This window comes from Nothoprocta perdicaria, unplaced genomic scaffold (genome assembly GCF_003342845.1).
Source record: "Nothoprocta perdicaria isolate Ctin4 unplaced genomic scaffold, notPer1 scaffold_110, whole genome shotgun sequence".
NCBI classification, from domain to species: domain Eukaryota; kingdom Metazoa; phylum Chordata; class Aves; order Tinamiformes; family Tinamidae; genus Nothoprocta; species Nothoprocta perdicaria.
This window is the reverse complement of record NW_020454206.1, coordinates 1,812,638-1,837,224: the sequence shown is the minus strand read 5'-3', so window position 1 is coordinate 1,837,224 and position 24,587 is coordinate 1,812,638. Positions and strand designations below refer to the sequence as shown.

Below are 24,587 nucleotides of genomic sequence, written 5' to 3'. Positions count from 1 at the left end.
TTGCAATTTTACCTTGTAATACTTGCATTGCACTGTAATACACTATTATTCTACTGCATATTACACTCGCATTGTAGATCATTATTTCACCAATTCACAACACTTCTGAGAAGAGTTGCTGTTCCAGTACTAAAAAGTCCTGATTCAGGAGGAAAAAAAAAAGAAAAAAAAAACTTCTCAAAAGTCCAGTGGTCATTTGCTCATTTCTGACTAAATCATTGTTTTGTTTTGAATTAGGGAGTAACAACTACTGCTTTCAAAGGCTCCATCCACACAATTTGGTTCACCTCTCTCTCTCAGAAAAATGGCCAAGGGAAAAGCAAAAGGTCAGAAAGGGAAAAGGATCACTTTGAAAACTGCCAAAAACTCCATCAGGATCACTTTTGATGGAAGGCGCCGTCTTGACTTAAGCAAGATGGGTATCACCACCTTCCCCAAGTGCATTCTGAAACTGGATGATGTGGATGAACTTGATTTGAGCAGAAACATGTTAAAAAAGATCCCAGACAGCATCCAGAGGTTCGAGAAACTGCGCTGGCTGGACCTGCACAGTAACCAGCTCGAGGAGCTGCCTGAGGGAATAGGAAGACTCCAAAACCTCGCCTACCTGAACCTAAGCAACAACAAGCTGACCACCAAAAATCTGCCAGTGGAACTGAACCTCCTCAAGAACTTGCGCACTCTTAACCTTGGCTTGAACCGTCTTGATAACATCCCCACCACCCTTGGGGCCTTGAAGGAACTGAAGGAAGTAAGCCTCTTTGACAACTTCTTGACTGCCATTCCAAACAGTGTGGCAAAGCTCCCCAAGCTCAAGAAACTGAATGTGAAGAGAAACCCTTTTCCTGACCCAACTCAACCAGAAGAGCCTGTTGACTCCATAAAACGCACAGAAACTCTTTACTTAGTGCAAGAGAAAGACCTGTGCTGTTCCTGCCTGAAGATATGTCAGGACGAAAGAGACAAGCTGAACAAGATAAAGAACACAATACCCAGCCCCTCAAAGAAGCCAAATTTCAGTTCCCTAATTACACCCAATTCCACTGCAAAGGAGAACCAAGAACAATGGAGACAAGACGCAAGCATCTCTGGTATTCACCAAGGCACTCCCTAGAGCTGCCTCATAAAATACAGCCCAAGGTAATAAACATCTGTCCTCCTGTTTATATCTTCCTGCAGCTCTCTTCATTTAGAGACTTGCTCAGTTTTAGGAACAGATCTGCATAGTCTCAAAAATTACATCCAAAACAACTGAAACAGATGTGTACTTGGGAAAGAATTCATCAGAAGGACAATTTGCAAGCATCCACGCCTGTTCCTACAAGACATCCGGTGGTTTCCTTAGTCTCAGGCTTGAGGTAGGTGTGAGGAAGAAATACAGTGATATGTTCAGTGAAGGGATCTTCAGAAAGTTTTGTTGTGGATTTTTCTTTTCTTTTAACCAACTCCACTGCTACCACTGAGCCCCACACATTAGCCATTCATTTTCACAGGGTGAGAAACAACAGAAGGAGTCTCCATGAATACCTTTTGGAGGACAAGGAACACACCTTCAAGACTGGCTCAGAGAGTCTCAGATTGGTGCCCTTGGCAGAGCAGCCACGAGCCAGTTCTAATTCAGAGGCAGTAGCCACAAATGCACTCTCAAGCAGGGCTGTCTGGCACCAGAATAACTAAGCAGTACAATTATAACGTGCAAAGCTGAACAGCTTATGCTACTGGTTGCTATCAAGGGGCCAAACGCTGCAGAAGCAAATTACCGAGGATTCAGGGGAACACATGGTACCACGGTGGCCACATACAATGCTATCTGAAGCACACAGCACAATTGTGACCACTACTTGTCCTGACTGCATTTTCCCTACTTCTGAGTCTCCCTTCAAGGAAGGTCAACAGAGAAAAGGAGAGAAAAAAATGCTTCTTTTGAAAGTTCCTGAGCATGTTACATAGGCAGTGGCTTCCTGTTCCTGATCACTTTCTTTCAAGACCCAAATGTCATTGGGTGAATTGATGACATCAAGTCTGGTATCCCCACAGTAATTCTAGCCTTCTCCTCATATGCATGCACCCGAGTGTACACGTTCACTTGCTCAGATCACACAGAGCGCTGACAGCCTAGACACAACAATATACAGATGCAATGAGCACATTGTCAAAGCAGTCAAGCATTGCGCAAGATAGTGCTGGTCGTGGCCACAGCAACATATGGTGATGGTAGAGATGTAAGTATATTTAAATGAAAAACAAAATGCCAGGGGCGAAGCACTCAATAATCCAGTAATAGCCCATTATCATTTTTAAATGGCTACAGTAGAGACTGGAAGTCAAAATTTCTGTACTTCATCCCCAGTGATCAAGAGGGAAAACTGGTAAGGGATTTCCCAGAAATTCTACTATTTCAGTATCATAGGCTACTCTGAGTAGATCATTTCCTCGTTCCATGTCTCTCACCTTCGCAATTATCAGTGGCATGTCTGGGCTAAGACCTTAATCTTGGCTCAGCAGGAAGGGTTGAGATGTTAGGGGAGACAGACCTTGTTCCTTAGACCAGAAAGCAACCCCTTGTGCTACCCATAAATTCTGACTCAGAAGTAGATCCAGCATGCCAACAGCGACAAAGGAAATTCGTCAAGTTCTCAGTCCTTCAGTTCCCAGAGTGGAGCTTGGTAAAGGGAAGCACATCTCCCAGAAACACCTAACATGCCAGTTCGGTGCTTAGGGCAGCCTTTCTCAGAACTACAACTTAATAAGAGTTACAAGTCATAAAAGTAACTCATGGTCAGTACAGCGCATGCTCTCAAACATGTCCCACTTGTGCAAGAAAATTTGCTTTCCCTGCAGTGGTAAATGTGCAGGACAAACAGTTGGAATCTCCATTGCACAGATGCTATGAACAGTGCCAAAACATCCACATGTACATCTGTCACTGTCTACCCTAACCACACACTAAAGAGACCTTTACACAGAAGGATTAAGGATTAGCTCTCTAACCTCGCCTCACTGACTGCCTCTTTCCCACACTAACCATCTATATAGAGTTAATCAAGAAAGTCATATAAAGAAGGCAATTAAGCAGCTATGTAGCTGACTAGCTACATAACATTCTCCATATCTCCATACTGAAGAAAACACTATATAGGTGTTATCTACCGACTTCAACATTTCCCATGTTTTACCTTATATTCAAGGACTCTTCTGTTATGCCTTTGGACTTCAAATTAGGTTGGGAAGAACAAAATCTGAAGGAAATATACAAGAAAAAATTAGCAGATATCCTGCACCACATTTTATATAATCATTAACATATACACACACACATATATATCAATGTTCTGACAACAACCTCCACCCTGAATAACACCAAATCATTTCACAAACAGATTCTGACTCAAGGCAAAGGTACAAGACAACACAACAGAAGTAGATATTCAGTATTCAGAAAGCGCCCATAGGCTCAGTTTCTTTCTTGAATTAGACCTCAAACTGACACACAAGGCTGTGACTGCTTGACCTGCAGTAAAGTTGAAAATAATAATAACCAAAAAAAGCAAAGTGCTCTCTCCTGCCCCCAGGTGGAAGTCCAAGTTAGACATCTGAAACCAGGATAAGCTGGGGTAGCAGACCAACAGCATGACTTGGGTACTCCCTTGATATTAAAAGAAACAATTACCTCTTAAATATCTTATTTCTGTCGCTGTCATGAAAGACAAGAAACTTGGAGTAGCCATTTTTGAAGAATATTTCCAAGGCGATCTCCTAGAAAGGTAAATAATTTAGAGCAAGAAGATCTGCAGAGCAAAACCTGGTGCTGCAAGGAGATCATCACTGTCTGTCCAATTCTTCAGGACTTTTGTAGCAACTGTGAGGGGTCCCCTCAGTGCTCCCAGTGGGAAATTAGCCTAAAACTTGCAAATTGCCCTAACCACTAGGTCAGACTATATTCTGTAGAAAGTCTTATCTACTAAAATTGCCCATTCTGAATACATAAATAAATGTAAAATAGGAAAGAGTCACAGATGACTATTATACACACAAGACCATTATCAGCATTATCTTTTTCATCTTGTGAATCTTGGAATGATTTTTAAAGTTTTAAATCCCTTCTTCCAAAAATAGATTCCACTGAACAGGTAAAAGTTATGCCTGTTTAAAAAATGCCATACTATTGTCAAACAAAATCAGCAAGTTGTTTTTTAGTATATACCAAAATGCTCTAGAAGTACAGGCTCTGACGCAGCAGGCAGCTCCACCTGTAACATTTATGTGACTCATCCCAGGACTGACAAAGCTAATAGGTTCAAGGCCACTGGTGTGGAATAGTTTTGAGGTATCACAGAAGAAGACTCAAATCCCCTGCTCATGCTTATGATTCACAAGTGACTTACACATACACAGTTGACTTAACCTGAAAGTTATTTCAAAAGGCTCACAGTAAATGGGTTACTGTATCTGCTGAAATCTATGGGAGCTGAGTATTACTGGAAACCAAACACTTGCTGAGAGTTTTGATCAAAACATAGGAAAGTGGCTTGAAGACTTATTTTCAAAAATCTTGAGATAAACTGTGAAGAACATTATCAGCCTAAACAAGTAATGAGCCAAGCACTCCAGAGAGAATGCTTAAGCACTCTGGTGAACACAGGAAGCAGTTTGTATTACTGAAGGCTAATGAAGCAGTGATGGGAACAAAACTGTTTTGGGAGATGAGCAAAGAAATCTCAGCAGCCTAAATAGAGATTGTGCAAGTATTTCTCAGTTACATTTGGACTGCAGTTGCAGCTTTCACTCAAGTGAGTGAGCATGATAGTGCCTACCTGCAGAAGAAAACGCATCAGGTGAATCTCTTTTATGTCATCATATGAATAACGGGAACACCTCTGGTCTCCCAGGGCATGATCCTTATGGCATAAGTTGAAAATGAACGGATCGCTGATGCTGGAACAGGAAAAAAATAAAAGAAAAACAGAGAAGTTTGAAAATAAACACCATGAGAACCCCCATGAACACACAAATCTTTCACAACTTTCTAAAGAACAGTAAGAACACTAAGATGTCCAAGGCTGAATAGTTGACTAGCTAATAACGAAGCAATTAATTTCTACTTTAGGTCAGTACACACTCCATGTGCTATCTACAGCCAAGCCTACAGTGAACAAGTCCCTTAGAACAACAAGAATTGATTGGACTGGGACTAAGTCACCTGATCAAATTGACTGATATTGGATTTAGAAAGAATCGGATGCAGAACAGACAGGAGTAAAAACGAGAGTTACTCACTGTCCCACTGGGCTTTGCACATGAACACATGGTATGAGCAAAGAGCTAAGTCTGACAGACTCATTTTCAACACTGATCAGTATCAATAAATCATGAGACATGAACATGATAGCAGTGTGCCAAATATTAATTATGATTCTCTACATCTTGGAGAAATAAACTAGAACTTATCAGCCAATGATCCTCAAGGCTCTTGTAATGACTGTTCCACATGAATAAAAAATTGGAGCACGTCAGAAAGAAACATTAACACTTCAAAAGAATTGGGGAAAAAAGCAACGTATGTGTTACTGAACCCATCATCTCCATCTGTTGGAGCTTAGAGTTTTCGTTGCCCCTTAACAGGCCTGGGCAGACATCTACAGTTGATTATACTAAACCATTCTGCAGACAGATGGAAAGGACTGCACTTTCCTTGCTTTGCTAATGTCTTTCTCATCATCTCCCAAAGTATGTACAATTCCTAGGGTTGCATGCGCCAATACCAAAGATAACTAAGCAACATCCCACGAGGAACAAACAACTCACCTGGACAAGCAGTGCCGAGCACAGTAGACCTCTTCCAGTGGGGATAACACAAAGCACTCACAGATGTAAAAGTGTGCTTTGCCAAAAAGCAGCACTCCTTCCAGTGCCGTGTGCCCCTGCACAACTGCTACGGAGCATTTGAATGTGATCTAGCATGGAAGCAAAAATATTGAAATCAGAAGTGGGTAACACAGGTGAGTAACAGAGAACAAGACTCAATGATCCTGAAGGATGTTTTGTACTGAACCAGCTGCTATCTCAGCTGGCAGGTCTAAAGGGATGCAGTCAAAAATAATCATGTTGCTGGGACAAGGTGGAGGCTTCAAGCAGCCATCTAGTGATTAAAGCTTTTGTACAAATCCCTATTTTGTTCAGCAGCCAGTAACTGTCAAGTTTCTCAGTAACTCACACCTGGGATTCAGCACTTTCAGCAGGACTTGACATAATCCTGCCAAATACTCAGTGGAATCTCCTGCCTCTTACACAGCAACTAATTGCTTTCTGCCTTCATTCCTACTTCACTTTATCTCCAAAAGGAAACCCACAATTTTCCTTGCCTTCACCCTCAAGTATCCACAGGCTGACACAGGTCAGTTGAAACAGAGCCACACAGTCCTGCAAGCTTTCAGTCCTGGATACCAGCATACCTTGGTGAAGCTATTACAAGTTTTTTTCCTTTTTACATTCAACCCAGAGTGAAAACTGTATGAAATAGGAATTAAGGACAATTATTATTTTGATCAATATTTAAAATCTACATAAATATTAAATGTATTTATAAATAATTGAAATAAATATTGTTTCCACAGTTACAAATTAAGCATTCCTTTTCACAATATTTTTTTTTAATCCTGTTGAGCTAGATGGGGTGGAAACAGAAGGATGGTTTCACAGCCATTGTGAAAAGTCATTGAAAACAAGAAAATCTCTGGCCTTTCCTCCCTTTTTCACTCCATTTTTTTTTTCTCTAGGAGAAAGCTAGCATTTTCTCAATCACCTCTCCTGCAGATCCCGTGGGAACGGATGTCTCTGCAGAGACATGCCAACCACAGGACTCTCAGAACTTGAGTGCCTGCACACCATTATGTGGTTAGAGACGTGTGTGCTTGCACTGAGCATACTGAGGGATTCTGCTCACATTAGCAAACCACAGGGCCTCCTGAGGTAATTAAATAGCAAAAAGGTCCCTTCTTCCCAAATGGAAGGTAACTGAATGTTGAAGCAGCAGGCAGCTGTGTAAGACAGCTAAATAGGCACAGAAAGTTGAGATCCAGACCTCCTAAAGAGTTACCTTTGGAAATTCTCTTCTGTGTGAGAGACCAGTTTACACAACCTAGCCCTTTAGATCTGACAGCTTTTTCTTTATCTTTATGATTACTTTGTTCAGTGGCACATTCTCAAGGCAGAGAGAAGGGACAGACAAAAGCAGAGAAGGAAGAAAAGCAGATATAGAGAAATAAGTGCGAGGGAAAGGGAATTGGTCGGGATGGAGAGCGCAAAAAAAACCCACAGTGAAGCAGGTAGAAGAGGATCAGGGACATGACTCAATAGGGAATATGAAGAAGGAAGAGCAAAGAGCCAACAGGAATGGATATAAATGGCAGGGCAAACTACAGACACGGTAAGCTAAAAGTTCTAGCATGAATTCAGCTCTCCCATGTAACTTTGTCTATTATTTGTCGCTTTGACCAGCAGTTTGACTCTCTAACCATGTAGTTAGGGCCACCAGGTAAAGCATTGCAGTGACAGCTCTTCAGCTGCATGGAGGGTATGGAACTGCACACTGACAAGCACAGAGTAGGAGATAAAGCTGACTGCAGTTAGAAAACAGCACAAGCTGGAAGCAGAACAGGCAGACAGGGAAGACCTGGGCAGGTCAATGTCATGACAAAGTCTGAATGCCACCAGAAGAACTGCAGCTGATAGCCTAGATACCTTGCAGCTTTCAACAGGAGTCAAATCTTACAATTCCTGGAGCTGTCCTGGATAAAGGTGGTTGCACAACACGCAAGACGGAAAGTATGCGGATCAGCCTGAGAGAGAGAGCCTGAGCATGGCAGGAGCACAGCAACACCACAGCCTCCGAGCTGTACTGGAAACACTGCCCAAGTGAGAAATTCAAACTAGGCATGCCAGGGATCATGTGCATGTGTCTGAGAGGCACATGGATTGTCAAGGGGGCCTGCTGGTGACTATGGGCATGGTCTGGACTCTGGGACTGCATTCGTGGCAGGACTGGGACACACTAATAGACCTGCAAAACAGGAGGGGTTGGGAAAATGAGAAAAAGCACCTACCTCTTTCTTAAACTCTAAGCCCAAATATATGCTGCCTCCCACACTGCCAATCCAGTAGCAGGAACCAGTATCAAACCCATTTCTTCATTTCATATTATCACTCCCAACAGAATTAAATTGTTAAGAAACAGCAGAGCCCATGGGCTGAGTCAGTCCTTCCTATTTAGAGTACAGGCTTCATTTTATTACAAGTGACTAATAAAATTCTGACAAAGAGGTGTATTAGAGAACCCCCACCAGGACAGTCTTGTACCTACAGGGTCTTGACCTGAAACACCAGTCAGCCTGAAATTACCATAGATTAAATAAAATCTTTCCTTTTCTGTTGAAATAGAAGAGAAGGCAGTTTATCAGCTACTGGAATCATTAATCAATGATGCTAAGGTGACAGAAAATAATTGAATAATTACCTTCTAAGATATTGCCTAAGGCCTTGCTTCTCTTGATTGCTGTGTTAATTCAGATGGATGAAGGAATTAAAGCTAGAGGCTTATCTTTTTTTTTCTTTCTTATTTTTTGAGAATAGTTGTTTTTAACTGCATCTGGTTGCATTGGAATGATCAGGCATAAAAGCACACCTGCACTGGAACTGAGCAGCCACATTTCCAAAGGAATTTCATGTCCAGAGATACAAATAGCCCTTGCAGAATTTTCAAAAAACTGAGTACCACATGCTCCTACCAATTCTAGTAGCATAATAGCGCTCCTCCAAGCAAAAAATACAACACAAAAAAAAAAAATCACAAAACCTTGTCACCAGACCACTCTTCCTCATCACACAACCTCCTGAGCACAACATTTCACAGAATGAGAACGCAAGAATGGCTATTGCAGACTCATTCATGTATCTAACAGCCATCCTGCATCTCAACAACGAAAGTTTAAGGAAAGAGTATAAGAAACATGCTACAGATGGAACGATTTTTACTCTTAATGTACCTGCTCAGCAATCAGTGCCTTAGGGACTTCCTGAATTCAAGTCCCTTCCTCCTCCTTGCTGCCACATCTTGCATTTCTCTATAGCTACTCACAGCCCTCTCTTGCTCAGAAAGCAAAAGTTACAAAGCTTATATGGTATTCATAAAAGCAAGATGTTCAGATAATGCCATATTGGGAAGCACAAAGAGGAAACCTGTAGTCCTATACTCTTTCTACTCTTTCTGTCGTGCATCAAGGATCCCAGACCGTGTGAGCTACAAAGGACTTGTCAATCAAATTGGGCCAATGTCATTTAGGGCCACAGACTTTAAAATGACTACAAGTATGTGAAACAAACAAGTTGCTTTCCTATGCTGTTAGGGAAACAGATACATGTTATTGGTGTAAGAGAGAAGCCTGCAGGCCCATGCCTCCATGCCAATCACAAAGCCCTCCTGGGATGTCTCTTAGTTTACTTGTTGTTAGAGTCAGCTTACTTTGAAACTGCGGCACACGCGTCCCATTAATCACTGCTTAAGAATACATGACAGGCTGCTTCAGCCTCCCCAGCTGCTCAATGACCAAAGGAAATTAAATCTGCTTGACCTAGTCTTTAGTGGTAGGGGCTCTAGGGTCAAGTTTGGCCATGCCTGAGCTGTCACAAACCTCAGTTCAAATTTCTTTTGCTGGGCCTTGAATGAAACCAATGCAATCAACACAGAAACAGGGACAACAGGGACAAGGTCTGAAGTCACAAACTCGTTTTGAAAGATCCAGAATGCCTTTTTTTTTTTTTTTTTTTTGGCACAACTAGCCAGTAGGTTCCCTTCACAGCACCTATTGGAGCAGGATGTGTTCCTTCAATGCTTACTCAAATGTCACGTTTTAAAATTCTGCAAATGCTGCAGGGAAAGGGTATCAGACATTTGGGAAGAGAACATTCAGACAATGTCAATCAGACATTTGTAGAAAAAGGTTCCTGCCTTGTATACGGCCATGGGCACAGGGACTGCTCTTTGTCCTTGTTTTCCATGTTGGAAGCTGCCATCTGTCCCGGCCCATCGCCAGCCTGAGAGGCTGGCATCCCTTAGCTGATGATAGCATCTGGAAGCCAGTTCTAATAGGCCTGTGCTCATACCTCTTGCACACCCAGACGTCTCTGTCTCACTCCAGGCTCCTCTCAAACAGAAAATGCTGCCAAAAACTAATGTGAGCCTTTAAATCTCCCCCTTAGGTCAGTTCACTCAAGTTCATGCCCTTCCCACAGTTCCCATGACTCTCAGGAATAACTACAGCAAAGACTGCTTGCTCCCCTCTCTCCCCCCACACACTGCATCTCTGTACAGAAAGGGACAGTTTGGGGATCAGCTGTGCCAGCTAGAGGTGGCAGTCAGGGCCACAGAGGGTGGCAGGAGCTCTGCAGAGGTCCAAATAGCAGCTACTGCCTTAAAGGTCAAAGATGTTCCTCATCAAGGTGAGCATCCAAGAAAGAGCAGCAACAGCTGGGGGAGGTGAGGAGGAGAGAGGGACAGAGGAATCTGGAGCACTAAGTGTCATAGGGAAGGAGCACATCCAGGAGAGCTGAGATCTGGCTGAAGGTACTCTGGGTTTTACAGGACACTTGCAGCATGACTGCCCTTGGCACCTACCTAGTTTCTCACTGTGCTGTGACAGTGGGGCTGGGGAAGGGGCTCCCTGCCTTCTTTGGGTGCTCCAGGCTGGAAGTGCATTGCTAACTCTCAATGCTCAGCACTGCTTATTCCTGCAGCGGGGCAGCTGTTACAATCCTAGGTCGCACAGCATGGAAAAGGAGGGAAAAAATGAGGCACAGAGAAGAGAAACTGACTGCCCCAAAGAGGATATGAAGGTTAGTGCCCTTCATACCCTCTGCTTAGATCACAACAGCTAGTCCCTGTGCCTGCTGAACCTCAGCACAGGTTAAATTCTTTGTTGCTGCATCCTTACACTGGGATCAACTCTAACAGCCCTCCTGTGCAAACACCCTGCCTCAATGCCTTGTGCTACTGGGACCTATGTGTGCAATGGCCCTAAACACACGGGCTCTGCCAAGCAGGTGCAGAACGGGGCAGCTCCACCTGTACCCGATGCAGAACTTTACAGCAGCTCCCTCCTTCAGCTGTACCTGCTCTTCAACGAGCAACCTTTCTCCAGCCAGGCATCCCACTCCCTCTTTAACTGATTTCTGCTATTATCGTCCTTGGCATCTCCTGTGCTCCCCCTGGCCCCTCCTTTAAGAAAGGCATTGTGCCCAGATTGCTGCTAGCCCATGCCCCCTTGTTAACTTTAGATTCATTACCCCAGCTGCTTGGATTTCTTACCAGCTCAAATGACTTGCTGGCAGCCAGAGCTTTACTTTGCTTCAAAATACAGAATTTCTACACCAAAAATCACTCCCCAGGCCTCCCACACCTTCTCCATCTGTAACATGCTAACTGCACAGTAACAATTTGGCAGGAATACTTCAGGCTGGTAAAGATTAGAGAAGAAATCTCACAGTTGGGTTCTCAGGTTACAGACAGAGGAATCCAATTTCCCTGTCTCTGCTAGTAATCCAGGGTTATTTAAAGGGCTGGACTTGGCTTTTGGTTGGCAAGTTGATATATTAGGGCAGGAGAGGTTTGTATTTGCATTTCTATTGCACAATTCTGCAGAAGCACATGCTGTGTAACATCATCCCATATCACATGCACATAACCTCTCTCTGTCTCCAGCTCCTCTCGTATTATCCATCTCTTTCTAATCTACAACCATAGCCAAAACACAACAATGAGCCTTTATATTTTACATTTCACCAGCACTGCATTTGGGATCTGGGACCAGCAGATCATTAAAAGCTTATGGAAGACTGGGGGAAACTGGTGCAGAGCAGGTAAAGAAACAGGTAAAGAAGAGTACCAAGCCTTGAATGACTGCATATGACACAATCTCTGGAATAGGGTACCTTCAAAGGACAGACCAAGACTTTGAGAAAAGAAAATAGGATAGGACTGAGAATACTGAAAATTCACTTCATAGGGGAAAATAATGGGATGGATATCCTAGAAAAAACAGGACTGTGCAGACAGAGCATATAGTACTGCACAGCAATGCATAGAAAGGTTTTACACTGTATTCTGCAAGCAAGATGAAACAAATGATCATACGATATTAGCAAGAATATACCCCACCTGCACCCTTGTTCTCCTGATTTAATTTGATGGAAATGGACGCAGAGCTAACAGAAAAAGTCACTAACATTCAATTTGATAACGGCTACACAAAGCCATTTCACATATCTGAATATGTGCAGAGATGCCCATTTAATGCTAACCCAAAAAAATAAAAAATAAAAAACCCAAACCAGAAGTGGGTGACATTATAAAGCAACAACCACTTTCCAGACAGGGGCTGTCCCAATGTTCCAGGAATCCAGCTGGCAGCTGCCAAAGCACTGCGAGGGCTTCTCCGAGCAGTGCAGTGGGTAGGCTGGTTCCAGCTGCCTGGTGGAAGCGCAGCCAGCTCGCGAGGCTGCCATTCACAGGGCAGGACCGCAGCGCGCTAAGTGAGCGCGGGACAGCTAATGTCACCCCCCACTGCCTGCCTTAATACTCCTGTCAGCTCAGCAACACCGTGACTGCTGCTGGAATCAAAACACGTCCAGCATTTTTGACGGCTTCCTGTGGAGTTACATGGAGGAGAGACAGAGCGCCTGAAGGCTCAAAAGGAGATCAGCACGCAGAAAACATGTCTCATAGCCACGCATGTGTGTGATGGGGAGAGGTATGACAAGAAGGAGGGTCAGGGGAATTAACTTGCTTATGTAGACATCTAGAATACCGACAGCTCTCATAGCATGAGGAAAATATCATGCACAAGAACAAGAATAGAATCCCTGGACACTGGCAAAATGACAAAATTCCGCAGTGATATTGAGATGTGAAAATAAAATATCTATTTCTATATCTACATGCAGTCAAAGCACGATGAGAGCCAAATTCATATGCTTCAAGTTTAAGCCTTGCCCTCCATCATGGATACTAATTCTTGGGCCACCAGGGACAAAGAGGTCATTGGAAGAAAAAGGTACATTTTAAAAGATCACACAATGAGGCCAGGTCTGCTCTTCACGACCATCCCCCAAGATCCCAAGGGAAACAGATATGTGCAGTGTATATCCAACATCCAGTGCATATCCAAGGCAAGTACAAGAGCAAGGAAGTACCAGTGCTGTTTTGACTAGAGGAGATGCTACAGAAGTTCTAGATGAAAATGATGCAAGGAGGGTCTCTGTGGGTTTTGCGTCTGTCCACTGCTCATGGGGAGCTGGAGAAGAGCAGGGCATGAAAAGAGAGAAAGAAAACATTGGCATTCATCGTGAAAAGATATTAAATGTCATTGAATTAGCACCTACTCAAGCTCTCACACACTTCCAGAGATAAATCAACTAAATCCAGGCTGCTCCTGTGATGAAACAGTGTAGGAAGCTCAGGTTTTCAGAATTTGCCATGGCTTAAGCAAAACCTGAAGATACTGTATTTCAGGTAATAGAAGCCCTTGGACACAAGCCCAACACTTTTGCAGTTGCCTCAAAGGGTTAGTGTTATACGCTCTTCTAGAACAAGTCTCCATACGAGTTTGCAGAGACTGAAAAATTGGAAGTGCACTAAGGAAATAAACTGACACTTACTATAGATGGAATCCACCTGATTCAAAATGTAAACTGGACCGGCCTCCACATCCAACTCCCCCTCTAAAAGGCTTTCTCTCCAAAAACAGTTCTACAGCTCATCTTAGTTAGTACCTTTTCACTGTCTGCAAACTCCTGCAATATAATCTGTCTCTCCACACACAGCTCCAAGAAGTCTTCCGAATGGAAACTTTCATGCAGGGCAGGGAAGAACGTTAGCTGGTTACAATCGATTCCCTTCTCATCCATCTCCCTTTCTGCTCCATTTAACATCAGCTCTCCTATATCAACAGGAAAGAGATCACAGTTTTAGTGACAGCAGGATGACATCAAAAGCATTTGCAATTTATACTTTCACCCAATCTGTTCTATCTTGGGAAACAGCATTTTTTCATCTGCAAAATCCACGGAAGAAAGTAGTAAAATCCCTGACTGCTGCAGAAGACTACTTAGTTCAGGGAACTAAAAAGAGGTCCACACACTCAGTCATAATTTAAATCAACTTGTTACAATTACTGGAGATTCATGCATACTGCTCAAATGAATTTATTTCCAATTTTGCACTAAAATGGGCTGATTAGATAATATGCAAGTAACTAGAAAACAGACTGTTCAAAATATTCTGACAAAATTTGGAAGAACTGAAAGTGTTAGTCTTTTGATGACATACAATGAGGAGGGCTTTAAAAAAATAAGGAGAGACAATCCAGTGAGGACTTGCCCAAGCTGCGCTCCCACTTTTGCAGATACAGGAGGTGCTATACAAACATACAGTACAACTATGATGAATTTTCCCTTTTGCCTTTTATGCATACTGCAACATTCAATGGGAAGATCACAGTGTTTGGTTTTGCACAAAGCCTAGAACAAAGGACTTATAAGAAAGGATCCTCAGTTCCCAGAACATATCACAGTAAAAGGATAACTGTACTGCAAGTGCTCCAGTGCACATTAGGAGCTTCACTTGGAGGAGCCACAATGGTGGCTGAAATAGCCTGACACTTGGCTCACACTTACTGAACTCAAATATTTCCCTTTTCTATCATATTTCACATTTCAATTCTTCTTTCATTCTTTTCATCTCATGTAATAAAGAATGCCTTGGAAAATGAAAATTGTATTTGGAAAAATGTTTCTACTTTTAACCCTGAAAAACAATATATATTATTTTTCTTTCTTCCCACTCTGTACTAATTTATCCATATTCTTGAAAGGTCAGCATTTCCTATTATGATTTGTGCGAGTTAATCATCTGGTTTTAAATACTGTTTTAAAGGTAGAATTAAAAGCAGCCACAAGTGGAGAGTCTACACTTCTCCTGCAGTTAAACAACTTGCTATATGCTTAACGTAACCCTCTCTCTATAATAGTTTTTCTTTAATTTTTATTTTCATTTTTTTTTTTCCTTCCAGAACTTTCCAGGGGCAACATGAGAAAAAAAACTCTGAAAACAGTTGACATACCACCTGAACAATTTCATCACTCTTTTCCAAAAATTTTCAAGCAACCTTTTAAACCAGAACGCTAATTTTTTTCTCCCTAGCCTAAATTCCAACCCAGAGCTCCATCCACTAATTTCAGCTCTTTCTTTGGTTCTGTATGGCCACCCTCTTCTACCATGAGATTTAGTCTTAAAGTTTTACCTGGATTTTCTTCAACACTGAGGGATGATTGATTTCTGTTTGCTAGTAGAATCTGAGAAAAAGAACAGATGTGACCAGTGTGAAATATGCAGACAGGTAGAACCTTTTCACAGACTACTACACAGAGTTAGAACTATATTGCAAATAAATGCACTGGAGAGTCAAACATTTGAAAAGACCAAAGTAACAATTAAACGTAGGAATCAGTCACCATCTAAGCAAAGGAAGTGACTTTTTTTTTTTTTTTATTATTAATGACCACCCTGAATGAAGTCAGTTACAGGATAAAAATAAAATCCCATCAGCTTCCTTGAAAACAGATGGGTGCAGTGGTTTCCTCACATACAGAGCAACATATTGAGGGTCAGATGATCAGAAGAGGAAGGACAATGTCCTGAGTGGCAAAAATTGCAGATTTGGGCACTTCCTTCAAATGCTTCCTACCTCACTCCTCATTTGTCTCATTGCTGCTCTAGAGCTTGCACGCTGGATCCTCCTCCTCATTCGTGCCGGTCCTTCATACAAGTCAAGAATCCACTGTGGCTCTGAGGACCATGACGCATTCCCCCACGGACCCTTTCTGTGGAAAAGCTGTTCCTCAATTATCACCCAATCCTTGGCTGCTTTGCTGTAACCACACTGCAGCATCTGTGGGACAGAACAATTTTGTGTCACTCCTGCATACCTCCTTCAAAAGGATTTTTTTTTTCCAATAGACTTAAAATTCAAGAGGTTCACCTGGAAAGCCAAATGACAACAAATATGTTCACTGGAAGAGAGAGGGGCCCTTAAAACATCAATCCTAAGGCAAGAGAACTGAGTATTTCTAAGAATGAAAAACTTGTTGGTCCCTGATGGCCAATTTTGAAACAGAAACGTGCATGGGAGATTTTATACCCTATGAACTTGAGTCTTGAGAATTTGTACTGTAGAAAGAAGGCAGAATCCACCACTAAGTGGATTAATTTATTAAAAATAAACAGAACTTGAAAAATAAAGTGAAGCACATTGCATTTCAGTGGTGAGGCCAGCAATGAGTACTGGCTTACTACTTTTTACCTATATTTGGCCAAGAATTTCCACTACACCTATTATTGGCATTTTGTTCATCTCACATTTGAAATGCCTGATCCTTTGGCAGTGCAAAAGGACACTCTTCCAAACAGACACATCACACAACATTGCTGTTCTTTACCTGTACATGATTCTTATACAATGCAGCATACAGTTCCTGCCCACTTCTTCGGTATCTTTCCATACACGACACAAATCCCTAGAAGAAACAGGAGAACACATACAAATACCAGATGCTGCAGGTGTAAGCTCTGTGAGGAGCAGAAGTAAGCATTAATTATTCTTATCCCTTTGCAAGGATAATTAGGTAATACGGGCTGCGTCTATGAGCCATCAGGCTCCAGATGACTCAGTGGTAAGGCAATCTTGTTGGTTGAAAAGAACACCTGAGAGCAATTTGCACACTTATACCAACTAAATATATCCATGACCTCAACCAATAGCCATCAGTGTAATTGCTCAGAAGGAAAAAGAGAACAGTAAATAAGATTCTAAAAAGTCCTTCTTTTGGAAGGGAATTACTTGGTACCACAGGCAATTATCTTTTGTAGACCCCCAAGCCCAGGCCATGATCCACAGCTGGCAACTCTAATCTTGGCCCTTGTTGTATTAACAGAAAGTGCACACAAAACAGCGGTCAGAGTTCCCCTTCGTACACAGGAAATCAATCGTTTCTAAAACCATCTTTCAGATTTGGGAGCCTAAGTCCACTGGCAACAGGGGTGTAAACACACTGCTTAACAGGGACATGATGCAGAGATGTGCTGCCTTGTGGAAGTTTGGAGAGCTGTGCCAAACACAGACTGTTTCTGCTCTGCTATACAGCACGGACATGGTGTAAACCCCAGTGCTACTCAGATACCTCTGGAAATGCAGGTCTCCCAAAGCTGTCTGGCAGGGCTTTCTGGCCACCATTCCTTCCAGGATGCATTAGACCCTTGGGACAGCAAACCAATGTAACAGTCATACACTTCATCAGGAAAAGGGTCTCTGAGCAAGTCCAAGATGCTGATGAATTGCTGTCAAGAGATTCAGCTGCACTCCACATCTGCCAACAGCCTGTTACATGATTTTCAGCAAGATGTGCAATTCCTCAGGAGTTCTACTTCTCCAACCATAAAACAAGCAGTGTAATACTAACCTCAGAGGTACACGGGCTAAGGTCACGAACAAACGCTCAGTATGATGGGATCCCCAAATCCAGGGGATAGAGAAATAAAATGGTTTACTTGTCCTCTCACCTGCTTCGTGAAGCCAAATTTTTACAGATTCAGGGTGACAAGTTTCACACAACCAAGACCTTTACACAATGCAAACCAGAGAAACTGGTCCAACAATTCCCATCTGAGCCTTATTTTCCAAAAGGTTTGCAGAAATATCATTAAACTCCACAGAAACATCCAGGTGCCAAACTAACACAACGCAAGTAAGAACAAAGTCACATCCAGAATATTTATTATCATACTAATTCCTCAAATCACCTGTTATATCAAAGAGAAGCTTCCACCTTGGAAAAGGCTGGGTTAACTCCCCCTTTCTCCCAGACATCTGAGTTTCCAGGTCCCAAAGAGACTTTAAGCAAAGCATTTGTTCTTGTGATATTTTTGGCCTGACCAGAGACATAAAGCATCTCCAAAAGGTCTGTGCTGAAGAAATGAGCAACTGCAAAATAAATTAACAGTTTGTTTCATCTATTGCATACAGACTGCTGAAGAACCACCTCAGGATCCAGCTTTAACAGGCTAATACTTCCAGAACTGTTGTACAGATATTCTACAGAGTCCTCTCACATGTTTCTATGGAAGGATGAGGATAACTGTTCCATCCATATCCCACCCAGCTCCACATCCCTTCATATGCAATGCTGACAAAGTAGCTCTTAGAGTTCAGTACTAAGACTATCATACTGGCACAGTCACAAGTAAAAGATCTCCTGTCTAACAGGATCTTTCCTGCAGAAAGTTTCTAGCTATCCTAATACAACTACCAGATGTCATTTTTTTCCACTTTTCCAATGTATTTGCTTCAATATCACAAAATGATTGAGGTTGGAAGGGACGTTTAGAGGTCCTCCAAGCCAACCCACCTGCTCAAGTAGGGACACCTGGAACATGTTGCATGGGGTCAGAATCAGCATCCTTCAAGCTAAAAGCTCTCTGAAAGAGGAGCTTTTTTTTTCTCCTGAGGTAAAGTGCATGGTATCCTGACTCAGGATGATGCTCCTTATCACCACCAAATTACAAAGAATCCCAGGTTATTCCCACATAAGCACAAATAACCATTCCATATGCCAGCCTAACACATGCAGGGAGGATGCTACCTTACTTGAAGATGATTTTGAGGTCAATAAGAGCTTGCCATGAAAGTCCCAGCCTCTCACTACCTAAAGCCATGGATCAGATGGGCAACTTTTAAATGCATGGACTTTGTGCCTTGCAGACAGTGATTCCTCACAGCAAACTGTCTAGCTGCTGCTTGCACTTTGCTATAATTAAGTTAACACCCAAGGTCTACATGGTGAGCCGATTACTGCTGGCTGCCAGCCAGGTCCGTACCCCTGCCGCGAAGTCCCATTTATTGGTGTTTCCCTGCAGGAAGCCCCTGTTTTACACTGATGAAAGTCATTACATTTTTGTTTGTTTAAAGCATCATTAAACCTGTAATCACAGTTGTAGCCTCACAAAACTATTCCATAATTCATATAAAACTCTCATAAAGACTGACCTAGAAAGCAATAGCATCTCTGTGCTGTTGAGCCAGACTCAGTAGAAGAGGAGAGCCAAGTCCAGCTTCATGTGGACACAGAGTAAAAGCCATCCAGAAAAAACAACAGATTTATCCATGTATTAGCAAAAATTACAGATACCCACAGGCTGTTCAGGCCAGTGCTCTACTGGCAGCTGTTTCAAAGCTGTTCATAGCTTGTATTTCAGCCATGGTCACTGATCAGACCCCTAAGGTCAAAGCCCACATGGAAAGATTCTCACGAGCTTCTCTGACCTGATTCCAACACTCTGAAACACAAGCAGAGTCCTAAGAGGGAAAAATCTGCTAGCTACTTCTGGTTAACTGAAGAGTGCCCACTTAGGCTTTGAAAAGAGCTACAGGTAGCCATTTCCAAGATGATCATCCCTACAAAAAACGCTTGCAAAACAGAACGAAGAGTTGGGATCACTTGGGATCACTGTGACAGAACAAACCATCACCAGAAGGAAGTATTCGATACAGAGTAATGTTCAATTAGAATCACTTCACTGTATTGTACTGTTGAATAAACAGCTAGTGCAAACTTTGCTGTGACCTCCTTAGAAACAATTTCTTTAAAGAGCACACATTGTAGATGGTTGTCCTTTGAAATGGCACTAGTTCATGCAACAGATTAAGCAGTATCACACTACAATATTTATATAAGACATATGCTGACTTTGATAACTGTTAATGCTATATGGCATAATATAAGGTTGGGGTGTCATCTACAGAAAAGTAGGTGTCAATGCAAGAAATAAAACATTTAAGACATATCAGATGAAGAGGCCATATTGAGCTATCTTGGCCTCACAGGTGGAGCATGGTGCCATGCTTTTAAGTCTTTCACAGCTGAGCCACTTTACTTCTAGGTAGAATCAGACCATTTTGCTGTCTCAGATTCTCCAACCAATATTTACAGCCTGAAAACATGAGGGAATTTATAAGCTATTTTCCTATTAAAAAAAAAAAACAAGAAAATCAAATAAACAAGAAAGTGATTAAAGAACTGGGGAAAAAGGTAAAACAAGCAAGGAGAAAAATGTTGGCAAACACATATGCCAAAAAAAAAGAAAAAAATCCAGAAACTACATTTGCCACAATTTCTTTAAAATAAAGGAATTAAAGGGCTGTTTGCAATTAAAAAAAGATTTAAAAGGAGGAAAAAAAGTTAAGAGGTGTGACTTAACAAATCTTTCTTGAGCTTTGGAATGCTGTATGCCTGATTTTACTTTTTCTTTTTAAATATATCACTTAACACTCCTGCCTTCCATAAATGTTCAGGCTTGCCATAACAAACTCATACAGACACCAGATGTGCCACAGATCTTTCCCAAGGAAACATTACACCACTTGAGTGCCAAACTTTTGGACTTCTTTGGGTGCATTATATTCCCCTGTACTGTACCTTCAGAATACCCTCACATGTATGTGCCAAAGCTCCTAATAAAGTTGAAAAAATATATTTTTGGACATGAAAGTGCCAAAGGAAGGACTTCAAATGCACCCAGGTCCCCCAGGGCCAAGTATACCAGCCCAAACAAAGTGTGTAGCCCCACAGGTGAGAGTGAGAACGCCCAGGGGCCTGTTTTGAACTTTGTGTTCAAAGTCATCTGTTGATGAGGACTAGAATGGGTGATATTCATCTGCTACTTCAGTTGTTCTGAGCTAAATAAGTAAGATTATTCACATATCATTACAGCTGTAACAAAAAATATAGATTCTTGTAGAGTACTTGTCATGAGCACATCTTAGAGGCCCTTTTGAAGAAGTTGTTTGTCTTTATTCCTAGTTTGCAGACAAGGACATCAAAACAAGTGAGTTTCCTTGACCATGAGTCTCTTTGCATTCATTCCATTACATTCTGATGTTCTGAAGAACATTCACTACATTATATTCTGATATAGTTGATTTGACAGATAATTAGATCTCATATTGTTGGAAAAGTCACCCTCCCTTATTCTTCCCAACCCGGCGCTCTCAAATCTGTATGGAAATGTTTTTCTCTACATAGTTGCAACCAGATCAATCACTAGGTTTTTAAAAAGACTCTATGGACATGGCAGAAAACAAAACAGCTGCTAAATTTCTCTTAGGGACACAGAAAGTGCATGTAAATAGCAATAAGTGTCTTTCAATACACTTCAATACACTGGGGCAAAGAGGCTGTGCATAGCCTCATAAACTGAGGATGCCCCAATATAAGAAATCAGGGAGGAGTCATATCATATTTAGGTGTATACTTACACTTAGGTAATGCAATACGCTAGGAATTTCCTACAGTATGTTCACAGAAAATAAATACCAAACCTCTAGCTCCCATTCCTAAAAAGCACAAAGATGACTACAACTCGGTTGGCCTAGTGTGATCATTTATAGCCATACTTATGAAAGAGCATGAGACTAGGAGTGAAACTATCCCAACATATTGTCTGAGAGTTGATATCTCAAGTAAAGGAGATTTACAGGCAAAATACCTTTTCAGTGGTATTGTCAGACTCGACTTCCACTGCAGAAGCCAAGTATGAATGAAACTGCCTTCTCTTCAGTATTGTTTCTTCTGCAGCTTTTACATAATCTTTTACTGCAGGGTCATATTTGCCTTTTATTCCAGCATTTAAGATATAAACACACAGATAGCCATGCAATACTTAGACGTTTTAACAAGAGCAGCTAAACATGCTTAAAACCTCAGTAAGAGACGAGTACAAAATTTGTTAACAGATAATTAGAATCATTATAATGAGAAAAATCACATGTGATATTAAGGTAAGTTTATTAGTTACATGACTTTTCTCATTTGGAACCAAACAGAAAGGCTGCATTTTAATGAAAATATTCTGAGAAAAATGCCATTTTACCAAGGGTGAATTGTTTAGTTTTACCCAGTTATCTATTTCCCAGTAGTTCGACATTAAATGGCATCTGCCTGTGGGGTGGCGCTTTGCCCTTCATGGCAGCCCCGTATCCCAGCTCTGTCCTCTGTTCTGCGCTCTCTTGGCAAGAGCAAAATCTCCCATCACCGACAGTGTGGGGAGAGATTTTCTCACTAAAGAGATTTATTTCTGCAATCAGCATCTAAACCCAAAAATATTTTAAACTGAAAATTCCTGAACTGCTAAGATTTAAATAGTTACAGAGCTAGACTGGCATCAGGAGCTAGATTGACAGCAGGATATTTTGAGTCTTTTTGAGGTGTGAAAACTATCCTGTCATATCCACTTTAGTTGTCATATCTTTTTTTTTTTCCAAACATGTAACCAGAATTTCCCCCCAATATTTCTTCTTTCTTTCCTGCTAGATTGTGGAAAATAGACCAACTGCTTCTTTTTAACCAGCCCCACAAGTAGAGGTTAGGGTTACAGCTGACATGGCTGTTTTATAGAGAAGAAACTGAGAGTTACACTCAGCTAATAGACTTGCCTGAGGTCTCCCCTCTCACCAACCCTGTTGTGTTCAGCTACAAGGAACGAAGCAGTCATCACCTGCAGCAACAACCAAGTCTGCCACTGGTATTAAAGCCGACAGGGATGGTAAATCTGAGGCCAGGTATTCTCCTACCCTCTGCACATGATAAGCCACCCAATTTGTGCCCAAATTGCATTTCAAGTAATTGACTGTGCATTAGAAAGCCTGTAAGTTCAACACAAAAAGAAAAGTTGTCTCATTAGCCACCAAGTAATAAATATTAAGCTAAGGCAGATAATGTTTTACTTAGCAGATCAAAGCACTTTGTCCTAGTCCTTAGCACGGACTCTCACACTAAGGGCTGTTTGCAGGCTCTTATGAATCTCAACATTGTCATCACCATGTGGATTTTATTGTTACTTTGCCAAAATTCATTTAGCTTTTCAACAGACTGTAGTTCCAGCAGTTAAGTGCTACATGTAAGCTTTGTGCCTCAACACGCTAGGAGGCTAATGCACAGTGCCAACTGCTCCTAAGGATCATGGATGCATTCCTGGCATTGCCACTTGGCTGGGGAATAGCAAACATAATGAGAAAAAGCTCCATATTTCAGTGCACCATAAATGCACCCACACACAGGGGTGGCTTGCAAGAAGATAAACCCAGTGTATGACAAGACTTGCGTCCCCTATTTATCAGTCAAACTCAGGCAGCACAGCAGCAGTTGTACCTCTATAGCAACTAGATACTCATGCACACTCCTACAGAAACCAACATGACTGTGGATGAAAATCTGAATCAGTCAACTCCTAATAACAAATACAGCGTACTGGGAGGGGAGACATCTTCACTCCCGTCCTTGAGAATGACTTTTGTGACTTGGGGAGAACAACTTCTCAACACTCCACATCTTGAGGCCTCACTTACCCCCCCTTTATCAGCAGAGATATTTGCTCTTACAGAAATGTAGTGAAGGGGGAACTTCAGGATTACAGGGCTAGCAATGGGGGCTCCTGCTTTCCCGTGTTTACTCTTACCCACTGCTTCCCTATTTCTACTGACACTTATCTTCTATGAAATCAGTCTACAGCTGTACATAATTTGGGGATTTGTTATGTAATGCCTCAATGCAATCATCTGAGTCTCACTGGAGCTTTCTGAAAGTTTTGAATTATGACTAAGAACGATCTACAATCCTAATCATACATTAAACACTAAAGTATTCTTAGACCAGAGTCTAAAATTCAGTGAAATTTCTCTCTCCTCACCTCCCCAAATTACGACTATTTCTCTAAAATGTTATACATGTAGTGTGATCGTTACCTTCAAAGCTTTTTAATTCCTGTAAAGCAACTCTGTGTGTACAGATTACCAGGAAACTCGCTAGGACACAGCCCTGGGCCACATATCCAGGTGACCCTGCATGTGCAGAGGGGTTGCACTAGATGACCTCTAAAGGTCCCTTCCAACCTTCAAGGATTCTATGATTCTATTCCGCAACAGACAGAACGAATAGAGCAGACAAGCACAAGCAGCTCTCTTGAATTTGGCTAGCCAAGATCAAAACAACAATAAATGAACAACTCACATGATTTTGGCACAGGTTTTGCTCTCATCTAAGAGAAATCTTTAAAATCTTTTGGCAGAGATTTCTCTGGCTCCCGATTTCCTGTTCTTTACTTGGGCTCACTGCCATCTCGTTCACAATTCTAGCTATTTCCAGTCCCCTGCTCTGTCACTGTTTCATAGGGTCAATTTTCCAGCTGACATCTGAACTCCCAAATGCATTCTATATTGCTCCCTGTATAAAATACACCATATATGAACTCCTAACTTTTACATTGCCATAACTCTTAATTTAAAAAATCTATTAAAAATATTGTGAATGAATTCGGATTCTTTTCCTTCAAAAAATAGAACCTAGTTATTAAAAAAATGTATAGATTATCATGAGAAATATAGTATGAAAGCCTCTTTGGCTCAACATCTGAAAACAAAAAACAAAAGTTT

General features: G+C 41.7%; 2 protein-coding genes across 2 annotated transcripts in view; one reads left to right on the top strand and one right to left on the bottom strand.

The window, feature by feature from the left end:
- The window catches only part of WDFY4 (WDFY family member 4), a 103,229-nt gene that overhangs the window by 28,669 nt on the left and 49,973 nt on the right, over positions 1–24,587 (bottom strand). The window contains exons 39-46 of the mRNA XM_026050535.1: positions 16,546–16,623; positions 15,795–15,998; positions 15,351–15,402; positions 13,822–13,988; positions 5,806–5,954; positions 4,815–4,935; positions 3,671–3,756; positions 3,177–3,239 (exon numbers count right to left, since the gene is read on the bottom strand). Coding sequence (XP_025906320.1) covers positions 3,177–3,239; positions 3,671–3,756; positions 4,815–4,935; positions 5,806–5,954; positions 13,822–13,988; positions 15,351–15,402; positions 15,795–15,998; positions 16,546–16,623 — 920 coding nt within the window. The remainder of the gene's footprint in view (positions 1–3,176; positions 3,240–3,670; positions 3,757–4,814; positions 4,936–5,805; positions 5,955–13,821; positions 13,989–15,350; positions 15,403–15,794; positions 15,999–16,545; positions 16,624–24,587) is intronic.
- On the top strand, positions 305–1,114 carry LRRC18 (leucine rich repeat containing 18). Its single transcript, XM_026050206.1, has one exon. It carries the CDS (start codon positions 305–307, stop codon positions 1,112–1,114), a length of 810 nt encoding a protein of 269 aa, XP_025905991.1.

Bases quoted from the DNA above. Each gene is read 5' to 3' on its own strand.
- LRRC18 (XM_026050206.1), top strand. From the start codon at position 305: ATGGCCAAGGGAAAAGCAAAAGGTCAGAAAGGGAAAAGGATCACTTTG.